Genomic DNA, 15,499 nt, shown 5'->3' with positions numbered 1-15,499 from the left:
ACACAAATGTACAAATACAATAGATACACAAAGTACCTTTGATATTCTAGATACGACAGAGGAGGAATGGTGCAAACGGCTGAACAATATGAATTCATTCATAGAGCACTTTATCTTTTCGAGCAGACGCTAGAGAGCAAACCATCGACTTCGAGTGATTAAATGAATCTATTTAGAATTTCTTTCGCTTATTCTTTCTTAAAACAAGGCTTTATTATTGCCTAAGAGAATGTCACTTCGCGCAGGGCTGTATGTCTACCGTAAAAAAAGCGTAAATTTCTAACGAATCTCAATGTTAGCCTGTGAACCGACGCTCTCATCTTTATCTCAATATTCGAACGAGTTGAAACTCGTTCTGTAAGCTGCCATTTTCTACTGCCATGACGAATCGTTGACAATTGATATCAATCACAGAGCTCAAGAGATAAAAAAAAAAAGGGGTTCACTGTCGGAGTGCATTTTCTAAGCAGGTGCTTTTTAAAACTGAGATATCACAAATAGCTTAAATGGGACAAAAATATTTATGTTTATAATAATGTGCGATCGAAATCGTGCACGAGGCGTATGCTTAAAAATCAAGATTATATTGTTTGATTGATTATAAGTTATGAGCTAGAAATAATCTCTGAGCGTGGGGATAACGTATTCGCAACTCGTATCACAATATTTAGATTTATATAAAAATCGTTTATTAAACTTGGATTTAATTATTTGTACATTCCTCGTGTATTAGAAAATATTTCATTACGTTCTAATAAAATTTTAAATACGCAAAAATATGTAGGAACAACTTCGCGACTGTAACAATTGATACTAGTACGATACTCTTTGCTATTGTCAAGCATCTCACGATGAAATAAATACATGATACACTAAACTGTTAAATCAACGTGTAAAAGCTAAAGTTAATCGTAATTACTTTAATGGGATATAATGTTAAATGTGAGATAAATGTGAAAAATTATAAAATTATAAAATAATATATACATACACATACAAAAATATAATATTATATACATAATAGTATATTTATATATATATAATATATAAATAATATATAAATAATTGTTAAAACGATCATTAATTTATGGGACCCAAATCGACTAGATATTGTCTTATATCTTTAGTTCCTATTTGATTTTAAAATATCCTTTATGATCTTCGCTTTTATTTAGCTGACTAAGACTGAACACGGGTAGTCCAATATAACAATTTAAGAAAAAGAAAAGAGAGAAAAAGATAATAGCTAGATGATTAAAATATCTGAATAAGAGCCATTTTAACAGATAAATATATGAGCGAAATATGGTGTTATTACGAATATTTATACGTACCTAAGTAACACAGTCCAATATCCTCGAATATATTAAATTGTTGCTAAAAAATGTGTATACAAATATATTAGCTCTCTCTCCAATAACATAATTCGTTTGTTTCTCTCGCTTTGATGCTTATTCAATATAATTATTTATATTATAAATATTTCGATTTAATAATAAAAAATATATATCTTTAGTAGTAAATTCTCTCTCATTTATTCCAGAGGAATATGATGTAAGAAAACTAAATTTATATATAATTCTTGTATTATGTTTCATGTAAAAAAGATCTGTTTCATTTATCTCAATAATTAATACATGCGCGCGCGAGATTTTGAATGTTATACAACATTAGCCGATTAGTTATGTAAAAATTGGAAATGTAAATTTAATTTTGAAAATGTAAATGTCTTTTCGCGTAATAACACTTTAAAAAAATTATTATATAACCTATAATGCATTTTATTCGAGTGAATTAATATGAGAAATTTAAATCAACTTGAACTTGAATTATTACCGTGGATTTGCATGACAATAAACGATTATTACAGCGTTAACAATTTATTAATTGATTAAATATAATTAAACTTTTTTGGCTGCTAATATTTTTTAGACTATTTAATATAGATATTAGAGTAATAATCCATGCTCTAAAGTTCTCGATAGTCGATCAGCTCGAATAATGTCGAAATCCACGGTGTATACCTGTACTAACATGTATTTTGAGATGTTAGAAACTAGCTCGTTTTGCAATTGATGATCCAGTTCGATCATCTCGACTTAGTCTAGCTAAATTAAAATCTAATAAGCTAAACATTACAAAATGTAGAATATCTGGCTTTTGCGGGCATACGAAAATATAATTACAGTTTTATATATGTGCCGGTAAAGAAAAAGTGAAATCCTTCGATATAATCCATATAATTCTTGTTATTCATTCGTATCGGTTAAATTCAAAAGACATATAAATAATTTATGTATGTGCAAACGCATGTATAGTGTGTATACAAGTATAATGTATGTGCTACACGTATACTATGTGTAAATAAATTGTACAGAGAGAGAGAGAGAGAGAGAGAGAGAGAGAGAGAGAGAGAAAGATTATGTGTTTAAGAGAGTATGTATTTGTTTAAAACGAATGAAATGACATTATTTATGAATGCACAAAGTCATAGTAAAAGTGACTTGATATAGATGTATTAATAGATAATGATAATAAACAATAACAATAATAATGTAATGATGATAAATAACAAAAGTAATAACAATAATTTAGCAACCCCTCGGTGTTCAATTGTACTTATATGGTGTAATAAATGTTTATAGTGTGTCCACACAAAAACTGACTAAAAATTAATTTAATAAAAATATTTATACAGTTTGCATTGAAAATTTTACATAGACAAGAAATAACATAATTAAACGCAATATATAGCTGTACGATATAATATTTAATATTTAATTTATCAAAACAATTTCAAAAAAATTTCAAAAACAGGTGATAATTTTCATGTCGCGACTAAAGAATCAAAATAATCATGTCGTAAACAAAAAAAATTCGAAGATACAAAACGGTATCGAACACGTATGCGGATGTGTATACATATAGTTATGTTTAATAATCTCGTATATGATACACGGAATACTAGGCTATTTACAATTAGGATATGTACACAGATTAGTAAGTACTTACAAGTATTTATCTCGCCCATTAAAAGTCTCATAGATAGACTCAATTGATCCTTAAAAGGCGGCGTTTCGTCCCGCGCACACAAATGTGGCCATCTTTGCTCTGCGAGGAACGCACATCTCGTACATATTTTCGGGCTTGCGACATTCGACGTATCGTCACCAATAGGATTCTTATCGCACACACTTCGTTCGTCTCTACATCAAAGTCTCACCGGCAGTTCGAAGCCTAACATGTATTTCCCGTGATAAACTACTCCACGATTCTGCACGGACGCGCGTGACGCGACGCTCCATATATCGCTCGCGCGCGATTGTTCGAACGAAACTAACCTCGATCACGTGACCGAGCGCTGCCGAGCGCTGCCGAGCACTGAACACCGAGCGCGACATAGGATCATATTACCTATATACTTCATACAATTCGGAGAATCCCGGTAAATAGTGTTGTCACGAAAAATAATAATGCGATGCGTTTCTCAGTTACATGTATTATAGTTACAGTTCGTTTCAGTTACGATTTATTTATTTTTACATCTGGAATGATCGAATCTCGAGTCTACGGCTCGATAACTAGCGATAAATAGCGTATTTCGTTGCTCCATCTTTTTTGTTCCCGCTTTTTGTCTTATTCTCGTTTTTTTTGTGTCATTCTCGGTAAGTCAGCGAGACAATTCCTGGAAAGTAAACACGCGTTGCGTAAAACAATGTTTGGCTCGCGGCAAACATTGGTTCCGTGAATATCGAATTTTCATTTAGTTGGCAATTTTACTTCAAAACTTTAATCGAACAAAATATATGTATACATGCGTAGTTCTTTTTAAAACAATTTATACGATGCTAAAAGAATTGCTGCAAAATAGAAAACACTTTATATTGAAAATATAACATCACTTGCACGCACACATTTATTTATGTATTAACTCATAATAAAATAATTGTACATCAAAACACTGAACGTAATATTTGATAATTTAATTTCTGTTTCTAATTGTATAACATTTATTCAATTTTATTTTTCGAAACATACATCTCCATTAATAATGCAAATGATATTCATATTGCAAAAAGCAACAGATTGACAAAGGATTGTGATATATTTTAGAGCGAAATACTTATTATTATTATTATATAACAATGAATATTTTGTTAAACATGTTTTCATCATGTCCAAAAAATTTTAAGAGAAATATTGCATTCCGAGCTCCCAAAAGAGATCTCGAAACACGGCCCTGCGGGTCGTGGCATGTATAACAGGTTTCACGCGCGCGCGCGCGCGCGCGCGCGCGCGCGCGCGTGTGTGTGTGTGTGTGTGTGTGTGTGTGTGTGTGGGTTGTGCGCGCGCGGGTTGTGGTATCACGGAGTATGCGAGGTTCGGATCTTAGTTCGCGACACGAGATTACCGCGACTTGAGCGACTCGCGGAATAACTCCGTAACTGGTGTAGCAGGAGCAACAACGACGACGAGCGATCTCGTCGTTATTCGCCCTATGCGTTCCCGCGAGTAAAAGCGGAACGCGCGTCATTCGTATCCGTGTGTCGCGCGGATGCACGCTTCATCTGGACCCGCGAAACCGATTGCGTCGAATCCGATGCGCGATGGTGTCGCTTTGCGTTCGCCGTCATACATATCGATATACGTAAGTCGGTAGTCGATCGCGTTCTAGTGCTGATCGCGCTGGATCGCGGGGAAGCGCGCAAGCGAAAAGAAAATAGTGCGCGAGGAGCAAAGCCGAAGCGAGCCCGTGCGTTGTTACGTGCGGTAATCGTATTCAATCAGCGAGATTTCGTCCGAAAGAGAGAAAAGATATAGCGAGTTCGCGCAGGATCAAGTCGCTCGCGGCGGCGGGCGGCGGCGGCAGCGACGACGGCGACGACGACGACGACGGCGACGGCGACGGCGACGGCGACCACGGCGACGGCGACGGCGACGGCGACGGCGGCGGGCGGCGGCGGCGGCGGCGGCGGCGGCAGCGACGATTATCGTGCGGCTATGCGGGTCGTCGCAACGGTGCGAGACCTCGTCGCGGCTCGAACGTCGCGGAATGGGGCCCGTTGATCGGGTCCGGAAGAGCAGCTACGGGTTTCGACCATCGACGACGGAGGCATGGACGTCATCGGGGACGGGGATGAGCAGACCCTTCAGGCGATACTCGGTGAGTTTTTTCCTTCCTTTCTTTCTTCCTTCCTTCGTCTCTCGCATTTCGCGAAAGCGTCAACAATCGGTGCACGCGCCGTCAGTTTTTATTTCTCTCGTTTATCCCATCTCGAATTGTGCGTTTGCACAATTGGAGCGACAGCGACTCTCTCGCGACTCTCGTCTCTTATTTTCGAGCGTGTCGCATAACGGTATACCAGAGTCTTCTAAACGCAACTCGTTTGTAATAGTAGGTGCAAATCAAAAGCGAAGGTAGACGCGAGCCCCGATGACAGCTACGGAATGTCGCGAATTTGACACCGATACCGTTATCGTGCATCACCGCCTGCTTCTTCACGGATATTGGAGCCACGGAAGAGCGGAGTCGACGCTCGTACGTTGACCTTAAACGCGCGCCGGATGTACGCGCGCCTTTTCATTCTGCGACATAATAGTATAGTTGAAAGAAACGAACGACACCGCCGGCCCACCGATGCTGGAATCGAAATTGCGATGAAACGCGCAATTTGTAGAATTGACGTGTTTCATACGATGAAACGCGGCACGTCATCGATGGGACCGAAACTTAAGGAGTAGGAGAGGAAGCTTCAGATCCGATCGGCGCTCCGTTCGGATCGCCCGTATTTTGCGTCGCCCCATTTGACGAGAGAATGGAGAGTAGATATTACACTACTTTGCGGTAGATGTATCGTTCGTACAGTCGACTTGGATTACCTGTCTCCTTCGGCCTTTAAAGCCGATAATAATCGGCCTCGCTCGTCCTATATTCGTAAAACGGTGTTCGACGCGCGCGACCAACGTCGGGGGACTCGGTGTCGCGTTCCGCGATGGAGAATATCCGAAATTTGAGATCGACGATAAAAACACGCGACGAGAGAAAAATCGAATTCGCGTCGGCTTGTAGGCGTCAACGCGTGTGACACGCTCGCGAAAGCCTCATCGCGAAATCCTTATCGCGAAATACCGCGATCTTGCGCGCACGTTCTACGTTTCATATCCAAAATTGTAAACTCGGTAAAGTTTAGGTGAGGGTTAAAAGAGGGAGATTCATGCTGCGCTTACGTGGACACGTTTATCCTACTTTTGTCTTGACTGCGGCTCTCCCCTCTCCACACTCGCGGAAAAACCGCCTTCGCATACCTGTTACGCGCCTCTCAGTTTGATGCATCGCGGTGAATTGCGTTCTTTTTTTCTTGCTCTTTCCGCGACTTGGCGCGCGCGCGCGCGCGCGCGCGAGAGGGCCTCACTCTGTCCGCAACAATGTTTTGTATTCTCCGCGATCGTCACGATCGTAGAATATAAAATTAGCTAAGGGAATCTCTGAGGGGTCGCGCTGCACACGTCGACGTGTGTATCCCTTACATTTATGTTTTCTTCACATGTACTCGCGATTTGCTCCATGTTTCACGCAGAGTGCATTCACCTGTAACGAGTGCAGCGTAGCGTTTCTTATGTAGGTCAGAGGTTGTAACGTAATGTCTCCTCTGATCTTCGAGATGAATGCACCACCTCGTCCGGCACGAATCAGGAACAAAGAGTTGTTATCCTGTTGATTCTTCGCTCGAATCTCGAGCTCGAGGAACTACTGTCGAGCTGTCAAACCGAGGGTTTTATTAATATACATTTAATCATCAGAATTTATATGAAAAAGAAAAAGAAAAATTTTTCAAGAAAGCGACAAAGTGTTTTCATAATTAATATTGATATGATATCGATGCGTAATAAATATCGATACGATTTTGGAGACTAATGTGTGAGACACGCTAGACACACATTAGCAGAGGGGGCGAAGGATCAATTGGGTTTTAATAACGGCTATAATGTTCGACGATGCTCTGATCATATTCCATATAAAACGACAGAATCCCATTCTTTCTCTCCCGCGAACTTCTATTCTACGGTTAACATTCGCTATCCGCAGCCGCTTTGCCAACTACTTGATTCTACTGTTCTCTCGACTACCGCGGACAGATAGTGAAAGTCGCGTGGTGAACGTGCTTTTCCGTTTATTTGGAATTAATGGCTTGATAATTCACGGTAACCTATACCGAGACGGGCAATGTACCGCTACTATGCATTCACTTTTTGAGTCACCTGTCTCTATTCTAGCGACACAAACATTTCTCTCATTTTAGCCGCGTTTTTTTCACTTCTCCTTCGAGAGTCACGTCTCTCGTCTTTTGTATTAAAGGCTCACCTTTTAAACGGAATAAGAATAACGTACCGTTTAACGAAACTGGTGGTCGTTGAGATCCAGTCTCAAGAAGCACAGGCGCTATATAACAAGTTATATTATATTAATGACCTCGCGTTCACGTGTGTACTACACGCTTGCTTATACACGCTTGCTTATACGCGTGATAAAACGCGTCATTGACTAGAAAGATATAGAACACGACGTGATTTCATTCGTGCGTTTCGAAATGTTTTTTTTTTTTTTTTTTTTTTTTTTTTTTTTTCGAGCCACGCGTATGATGAAACAAGTTTGTTAAGTGCCGTCATATGGTGGTAAATAATTAATTCTGATTCTTTATATTATAACTTTAATAAAACAAGCACAATGTAACACATGTAATTTTGTTTGTAAAATTTCTAATCGGACAGTACGCTATTTTATTTGGCTCGTTCCCCTCGGAGAGAACTCCGAAATGAGAAACAATGGAGACAGTGCTCCAATTTCATCCGATCTGATTTATAAATAGTAACGAGTGGTTTATAAGTTGTAGCTTGTTACGCTCGATATAATAATAGGCGCAAATTGCAACAAACGGTGTGTTGTCAGGAGAACCAATTTACTACTTACTACAATACTTACGCTTCGGCGAAGCGACGCGCAAAGTTTTCGCAATATTTTGGTCCGCAAAGGGTCTTTACCCGCGCGACAATTTTGTAATACAATTTATCAGCGATATTTTTCTTTACAAAAATATGAAAATGTTTTATTCAGAAGTCAGGCTCTTTTCTTTGATTGAATTTATTTGGTGGTTTTTATACGCGGTCGTCCTTCGGTACGCGATTGTTCGCGATTGTATCGAGGAGATCCGCAGTCTCGTTGGGTTTTACCCAACATCGATCGCGACCTAAAATTTATTTTGGACGACTACGAGCGCTTGCAACGAGCTTAAATAAAACGATAATGAAAGCCGAGCTTCGATCGCCACGAGCTTATCGGTGATAGTTGAAACCCTGCGGATGAATTATGGGATTTCATCGCGTTTAGCATGGCCGTTCAGGAAAGCGGTGCGCAAGCCGTAGGATGTTCTGTGCCACCCACGAAAGCACATTGGTCGATGAAAAGCTTCGTGGATCCGCCTTTCGTGAAAAGCTCGAGCATGCGCGCTCTTTCTGCAACGTCAAGTAGGAGAGGCTATTTATTAAGCGTTATTATTACCTTTGTTAATGTGTTCCATTGAAACGTACAATTCCGGCGTGTCTTTTTACGCTTTGCATCTAAATATACTTTCAAAATATTGTTGCACACTATGTTACACACATATGTTGCACATATTGTTATTTTTAATATTTTTAGTATTTTTTTATTTTTAGTATTATATAAATTATACAAATTAAATTTCAATTTGATAAGAATTTTTTTAAAAATAAAATCGCCATAAAATATATTTTAATATAATTAATGCGCAAAATAGATTAATAATATTATAACGTGGAAGAATAATATGCGTGTAAAATATGACATGTAGGATTAAGTTACCAATTAAAAAACATATTAAAAAAAAAAAACCAAAGTTCAAAGTTTCTATTTTGAATGGTAATTATTTTATTCATATTCATATTCAATTGATGGCACAATTAGTACGATACGAATTACGAATTATGAATTATGAAAATACGTGCGTTGCGTGTCAATCGTAAAATATACAAAGTTACGCCACGCAGACTACTTTTAGTTCGTAAAAAGAGGAAGTAAACATATTGCGGATATCGTAAACACAGACACGTGTCCCAGACATAATGGGGGGGGGGGGGCAGTTTGTTTAATCGATGACAAGACCCTTTGATTTTGATAGACCTCATCACAATTTGCGATCACATATTTTCATCAGGTGTCACGAAATCACGAAGCAAAGAATATATATGATATATGGTTATTATCTGATATTATTAATATTTTTCCTATTCATTATGACGTTATCAATATGATTAACGATGTCGAATATATTTTAACTTTTTATATTCACAATGGAATTTTTTAATAAATATAATGCTTGATTGCACCTTTTTGTAGAGATTTGAATAACTATTTTACTATTTTAACGATTTTTCGCAACAATTTGCAATATTGCCGATATACGGTTTTTGCAATGCTGTCACCAAAAGCGAAAGCCGAATCCGATCGCTGAAAGTTTTATCGAGCATGAAACCGCAATTAACAGAAAAGATTAGTAATAATTCCTAATTGTATTTTTATGAGATCCCTTTTCTAGAATTGAAAATGAATCAGGGCTTACATAATGAAAGTATCTAATCAACAATTTCGCTTTCGAGTACGTTTTATTGAGCGGATTAAATATAAATAAATTAACGAATTAATCTTTTTATCGTTATGCGTTATACGTTTAACATGTTGTCAAAATTTTTATCTTACAGCTATATACATTTACAACTGTTATATTTTACTTCCTAATGAGGGAATATTAATAGTAATGTCTTTCACGAATCTAACTATCCTTGATATTAACATTGTCAAATATTTTTTTAGTTATTGGATCGACTTGATTTATTATAAGTTTAAATTGTGACGATATCTATATTTGTAATGGGTAATGATCCTCGTTACATGTTCAGACACATCGTCGCGGACTTTACTACACCAGCTGCTCTAGATTTTCATGGGAGATTGTTTATAATGCAAGAGAGAGGATGTGTGGACTACTTTGCGACTTGCGCGAGCCATGTTGCCGACGCGATCATCCAACGTACAAACGTTCTACATGTAGAACGGGCTTACAAAAAAACCGGAGGAAGCGATAATCCTTTCTATTAGCAACTTTTTCTTTTAATTCTGTTCGCAAATGATCTTTAAACGCTACATCACTCGTAATAAACTATATATTCAAAAAAAACGAATATGAATCTTGTGTGTAGTAAGACGCAACGCGATCGAACAATCTATCTATTTTTAAGATTTTTTTTTCTAACGTGCATCGAAAGTGCATCGTGGCAGACACTTGATATATAGTTGATCAAACGTACATTTTAATTTTTCAACAATTCTCGAAGGAGAAATTCAAGAGCAACATCGTTTGAGAACATCGTTAGATTTACCCATGAGAACTGTAACTATAATTATAATAGAGAATTATTTATAAATATATCTTATTAATAGTTATTTCCAATAGTGGAAAGCCCTACGTTCAATTCTAATGTCAATCTCGATCAAAACGTTTATATTTGTATCATCGTAAAGTGGCGCAACTAGTGAAAGCCGATGAATTCCACGAGCTAAAGTTCAGGGAGGCGTATCACTGTGGGAATCAAGCGACTTTTCTCTCTACATTGTACTTTGAAGATTATGATACCTAACTGAATTATTCGTTACATGTCCGGCACACTTGTCATGCAAGGTGTCGCGCGCAAACGTCAATAAACAAACTACAAATTATGAAGCGACAGTCGCGTAAAAGTAGTAGGACCGAAATATCATTCAAGTTCGGTCAAGAGTTGGAAATATATTCCAACTCTCTCTGGAAAAATTCCATGAACTTATCGATCCCTGAGACGATCATTGCTTGCGAACATTGCTTGCGAATTCTCCAAGGAGACTATTATACGGTAACAAAACGATACGCTTCGAGCGCTGAATATCAGTGACATACAATGAGACACGGTTCAACATGCTCGCGATCACGATGAGGTAGGGAACTGTGGAACGTGGCTATTACAGGAGAAACATGGCTCCGGCAGTTTTCTGCTGATGTCCCGATGTCGTGTCTTCCGCTCGAGTCACGCTAACTTTTCTCGCTCCTCGTTCCTCGATCCTCGTTCTCGGTTCCCTTCCCCCCCTTTCCTTCCCCTGAGATGTAGAGGCCGATTTATAATATATACATATACGCGCGAACCAATAGTCTTCTAAGCGATCTAAATAATGCTCGGACAACGTTTGTTTTATTCCGTGGATACATACATACGTACGTACGCACGTACGCACGTACGCACGTACGCACACCCACCTACAAACACATGAACACATTAACATATTTATTGCTTTGGCAATAACATTCGCGCGTGGCGAGCGTAGGCGAGCGTGTCACAGATGAGCGATGTATGGATGAGGTCAGGCGTTTGTGTTAAATGCATGGGCACACGCGAGAATTCTGGACGCGAATCCGTATTATTCGTATTATCGCAATGATAATAAACATTGAATTTATTTCCAAAGTTGCGAATTAGGAAATCAGCACATTAAAATGTATGAAAATATCTTTAAGACTTAACAATCTAAAAATGAAATTTACGAATTTACAAGATTGATGTTAACAAAAATTTGGTAATGTTATTAAGTTTGAAGGATCAACGGTATGTAAATATCTACATTTTTCGAAAAGAATGATTTCGCTTAATTATTTGAATGTGTATAACGATATAGCAGAATGTGTGTTTCACAACAGCGTGTATCTCATCGCCGCCTTACAATTCGCGGTTTTCGCGGAATACGATCGAATAAATATCAGGGTGTATCGAACAAGTTTGTTCATAGCGCAAGCTAGAACGTGTGTCGGGTGAAAGGTTTGTAGGTGTGGCGAATGTAACACTGTACAAATTTCAAGTAAAACTTTAAATAATTCGTATCGCCGCCAGGATGTCCAATTATGATAGTCGTGAATTCATGCGAAACACATGCATCAAATAAACTATTCGAAACTACGGGTAAATTGTCGTTATCGGTGCATGTACTATGTGACATGGATACACTTCTGCAAGATTTATAGATATCCTTTTAATAAAAGGGTTTTTAAATTTGCAATATATTTTTGATAAATTTTTTCTTATAATTTGTAATTATTGATACGTCCATTTAGACAGACAGAGAGAGAGAGAGAGAGAGAGAGAGAGAGAGAGAGAGTGTCAGACACTTAAAACATTTATTACGTCAAAATGATTTTATGCAAACAAAAAAGAAAACTGACGAAGTTTATTGATATTAATTGTAAATTAAAAGATTCCAATATCAGCAATGTGACATTTTATATTATTGTGAATCGCTAAAACACAGCTGCATACTTTTACTACCCTTCAAGATTCTCCTTGAACCGATATGCGAAGAGAGAGAGTAGTGCTTCAGAAATCATGACTTTTATACAAGCGTGTAATATCTGATATCTCTGATAATCACAGTGATGTTAGCCATAGCGGTAATGCCATTTAATTTATTGTAGTCAAGCCGTATGCTTTGCTACAAAAACTCTTTGTTAGCAAAAATTTTAAAGAAATTTATGTTTTTCTTTTTCTTGTTTATTCTTGTCGTTGATTTATACAGTTGTGTATCATAAATCATTTTGACACTTACATTGGTGAACAGCGGTTAATTGCTTCATTGCGCCGGTCTGAAATTGGACCACAATAATTGCGCGCACGAAATTTGTATGTACGATATACACGCAATTTAATTAATAATATAATTATATATATATATATATATATATATATATATATATGATAAATGAGAAAAAAGAATTTGCAGCTTATTTTAAGAGTAGTAAAGTTTTCTTTTTAAAATATTATTCCAAAACAAAATAAAATTAGTATTTATAATTGTTAATTTATTAGTTCTTTATTCTTTTCTCATTTATATTTTTCGTCTGTGCGATTTTAAATTAATATAAACGACTTATCGAAATTCATGATTCCGCAGTTTTGTCTTGTAATCATGCTGACAATTCAAACGCGTTATTATTCGATTTTAATCTAAACTTATACTTCAATATTTTGAAATATGTGAATATCCTTTTTTACGTTGCAATAAATCAGCTGTTGTGGAAAAAATGCCGGACTATTTGTAATTCCGATAAGAATCTGATGATGAGGTGAACAATTGAATCAGCACGAAGAGTCGACAATACCGGTTGTATGCAAATTCCATTAGCACTGGTAAGGCATAATGAAATGTTGATAGTTGCTGATACGGCCTCGCAGATTTCTGTAATTATATAATATTGCTAAACATGATCACGTGATAAAGTTAAAGTAATAGTGTAGTACTTTAAAAAAGATTCCGCAAAGCGATCGATAAAACATGTATGAATTAATCAGATGATTTTGCATTTATAAATGCTACAGACTTATCGAGTGACAATGTCAATGTCGATGATTAAATACAAAATATTCTGCAATTTCTTCATCTTCGCAAATACAGCAGTAAGTAAAATGTAATTATTGTTAATCTTTTTAGGTAATCAAAATATCTTTGTTGCGACTTTGTTACAGAATCGTTTAGCGCAGATTTACAACGCACTTTTCCTTCTTCTCGCGATTTCCTCGCGACAGCACTATTCACACTATTGAAAATTGTGTAATACATAACGTAAAGCGAGATTAATTAACCATTAGCGACACTGTTGTTTGTAATTGCTCTCGATCTACATATCTTGACGCAACGCATTTATAAATGATATATATATCACGTACCATGCATGTTCTAAGAATCGCGTTATAATAGAACGTCTTTGTACAAGGAGGTCGCCGACTTTCATGAAGCGACGAGAAAAGATTTACGAAGGCAATTATCCTTTTCGCGAACGAGAAACGACAGAGGATAAACGCGCGTAACGCGCAGGGCAATGAATAAATAAACGGCTATTTAACCAGAAGCAAACATTTGCATATTATCGGTCTGCCACTATCACGTCGCCCTTCCCCGACAGCGTGGGCTTCAAAACCGAGCCTGGGAAATGCTAGTTCGATGTGTCTGATCCCGGTTGTGGGTTAATGGTCGTATAAAACGAGGAGGGTTGGTATACCCGGTGCAACGCGGGTGAGCACTTAGCGCGTGATGCCGATTACACGCGCCCGTGAACATTTACGCACGCGACGAGAAATGGATTCACGCTCTCTCGCTCGATGCACGAGTGACGAGCGTGCTGCGAACGGCAGGTGCTTAGAACCAAAAGAATTCTAGATAGAATAATTGGATCTACAAGCCCCTCTTTAATTGTTTGATGTTCCATTCGTATGAATCATGTGTTTAAGTCGTCATTAATCGAAAGAGATGATTTATTTAGTCCGAGTGAAGTTCCAATTTACAAATGCAAAAAATAACGTTGTCGTAACTTAACATGTAATCGCCTATCGCAGATGTTTAAGATTCAGACATCAGACTTAATAAATTGTGAAGAGTTGATTATGTATGATGTCTTTAATACATACATTTCCTGTCTTTGTTTCTTGTTATTTGTTAGTAAATTAATAAGTTAGTAAGTTATGGCGAAATTATAGTTATTACAGGATATTTTTTGCTATTTTACTTGATTATAAAATTTGCTTACGAATAGCTTATGTAATTCGAGTGAAATCCATATTTACTTGAGTGGATAAAGAATCTTAATAATTCATGTTTTGAAATGGTAAACTTTGTTTTTAATTATATATACAATTTCCATATATTATTGATCACATAATAATCATCCCAATCGGATCAAAGAAAGAAACAGTTTATCCAAAAAATTATGTCAATTTATACAAAATAATGTCTCCATAAATTTATACAATTTATAATTTCGTGTTTATTAATAGAATAACTTTGAATTTATCTGCTGATATCACGCGCGCCTGACAACTTAATATTATAATTGCTTTATTGATAACTACGCGGTATAAATATCAAGTCTTGATTACAATTGATAATCGATATCTGGATTTGTAGCAAATAAAAAGAAATATTAATTGTATTTTATAAGAAAGCATTGGTCTTCAAAGTTATATCATGACGTCTTATGTACGATAGTACGTATCAAAGAAAGGGGCTGCGTATAACCACCCCTTTAGTCCGAAATAAGCGCCGCCCTCCAGTCAAAGAGGAAATCCCCTCTATACTTGGAATATGGTGGAGGTATTGGAGCCCTCCGATGGAGGAGACTCGCGATTAAGTCGTGAACTACTGTGGACTATTGCGTTCCGTTGCCCAACTAGAAAACCAGAATTACGAGCGACCTACGTCTTCATTTTTGTGATAAATTAGAGAGAGAGAGACTTAGCGCTAACTTTATCTCAATCTGGACTCAATCGTTAACGCTTCGCCCTGTTATGAATTCGCGACAAAACAAATTTTAATAATCTATCTGTGTAATTGGAATCTTTTCGCAAAAAGAAAAACAAA

The 15,499-nt window shown here is 37.1% G+C and overlaps 2 protein-coding genes across 5 annotated transcripts in view; one reads left to right on the top strand and one right to left on the bottom strand.

The window, feature by feature from the left end:
- LOC105423643 (uncharacterized) overlaps positions 1–3,146 on the bottom strand; it is a 16,001-nt gene extending 12,855 nt beyond the window's left edge. The window contains exon 1 of the mRNA XM_089074358.1: positions 3,013–3,146. Within this exon, the coding sequence (XP_088930484.1) occupies positions 3,013–3,043 (31 nt within the window). The 5' untranslated portion in view covers positions 3,044–3,146. The remainder of the gene's footprint in view (positions 1–3,012) is intronic.
- The window catches only part of LOC105423634 (tyrosine-protein phosphatase non-receptor type 7), a 21,406-nt gene extending 5,907 nt beyond the window's left edge, over positions 1–15,499 (top strand). For all 4 annotated transcript variants that reach the window (XM_089074354.1, XM_011633450.3, XM_011633449.3 and 1 more), the window contains exons 8-9: positions 51–5,164; positions 5,397–15,499. In XM_089074354.1, coding sequence (XP_088930480.1) covers positions 51–162 — 112 coding nt within the window. In that variant the 3' untranslated portion in view covers positions 163–5,164; positions 5,397–15,499. The remainder of the gene's footprint in view (positions 1–50; positions 5,165–5,396) is intronic.

Source organism: Pogonomyrmex barbatus, unplaced genomic scaffold (assembly GCF_055798465.1).
Source record: "Pogonomyrmex barbatus isolate J1 unplaced genomic scaffold, ASM5579846v1 scaffold17, whole genome shotgun sequence".
Classification (NCBI taxonomy): domain Eukaryota; kingdom Metazoa; phylum Arthropoda; class Insecta; order Hymenoptera; family Formicidae; genus Pogonomyrmex; species Pogonomyrmex barbatus.
Note: the sequence above shows the minus strand (reverse complement) of the source record. Positions and strands in the feature narration are given on the sequence as shown.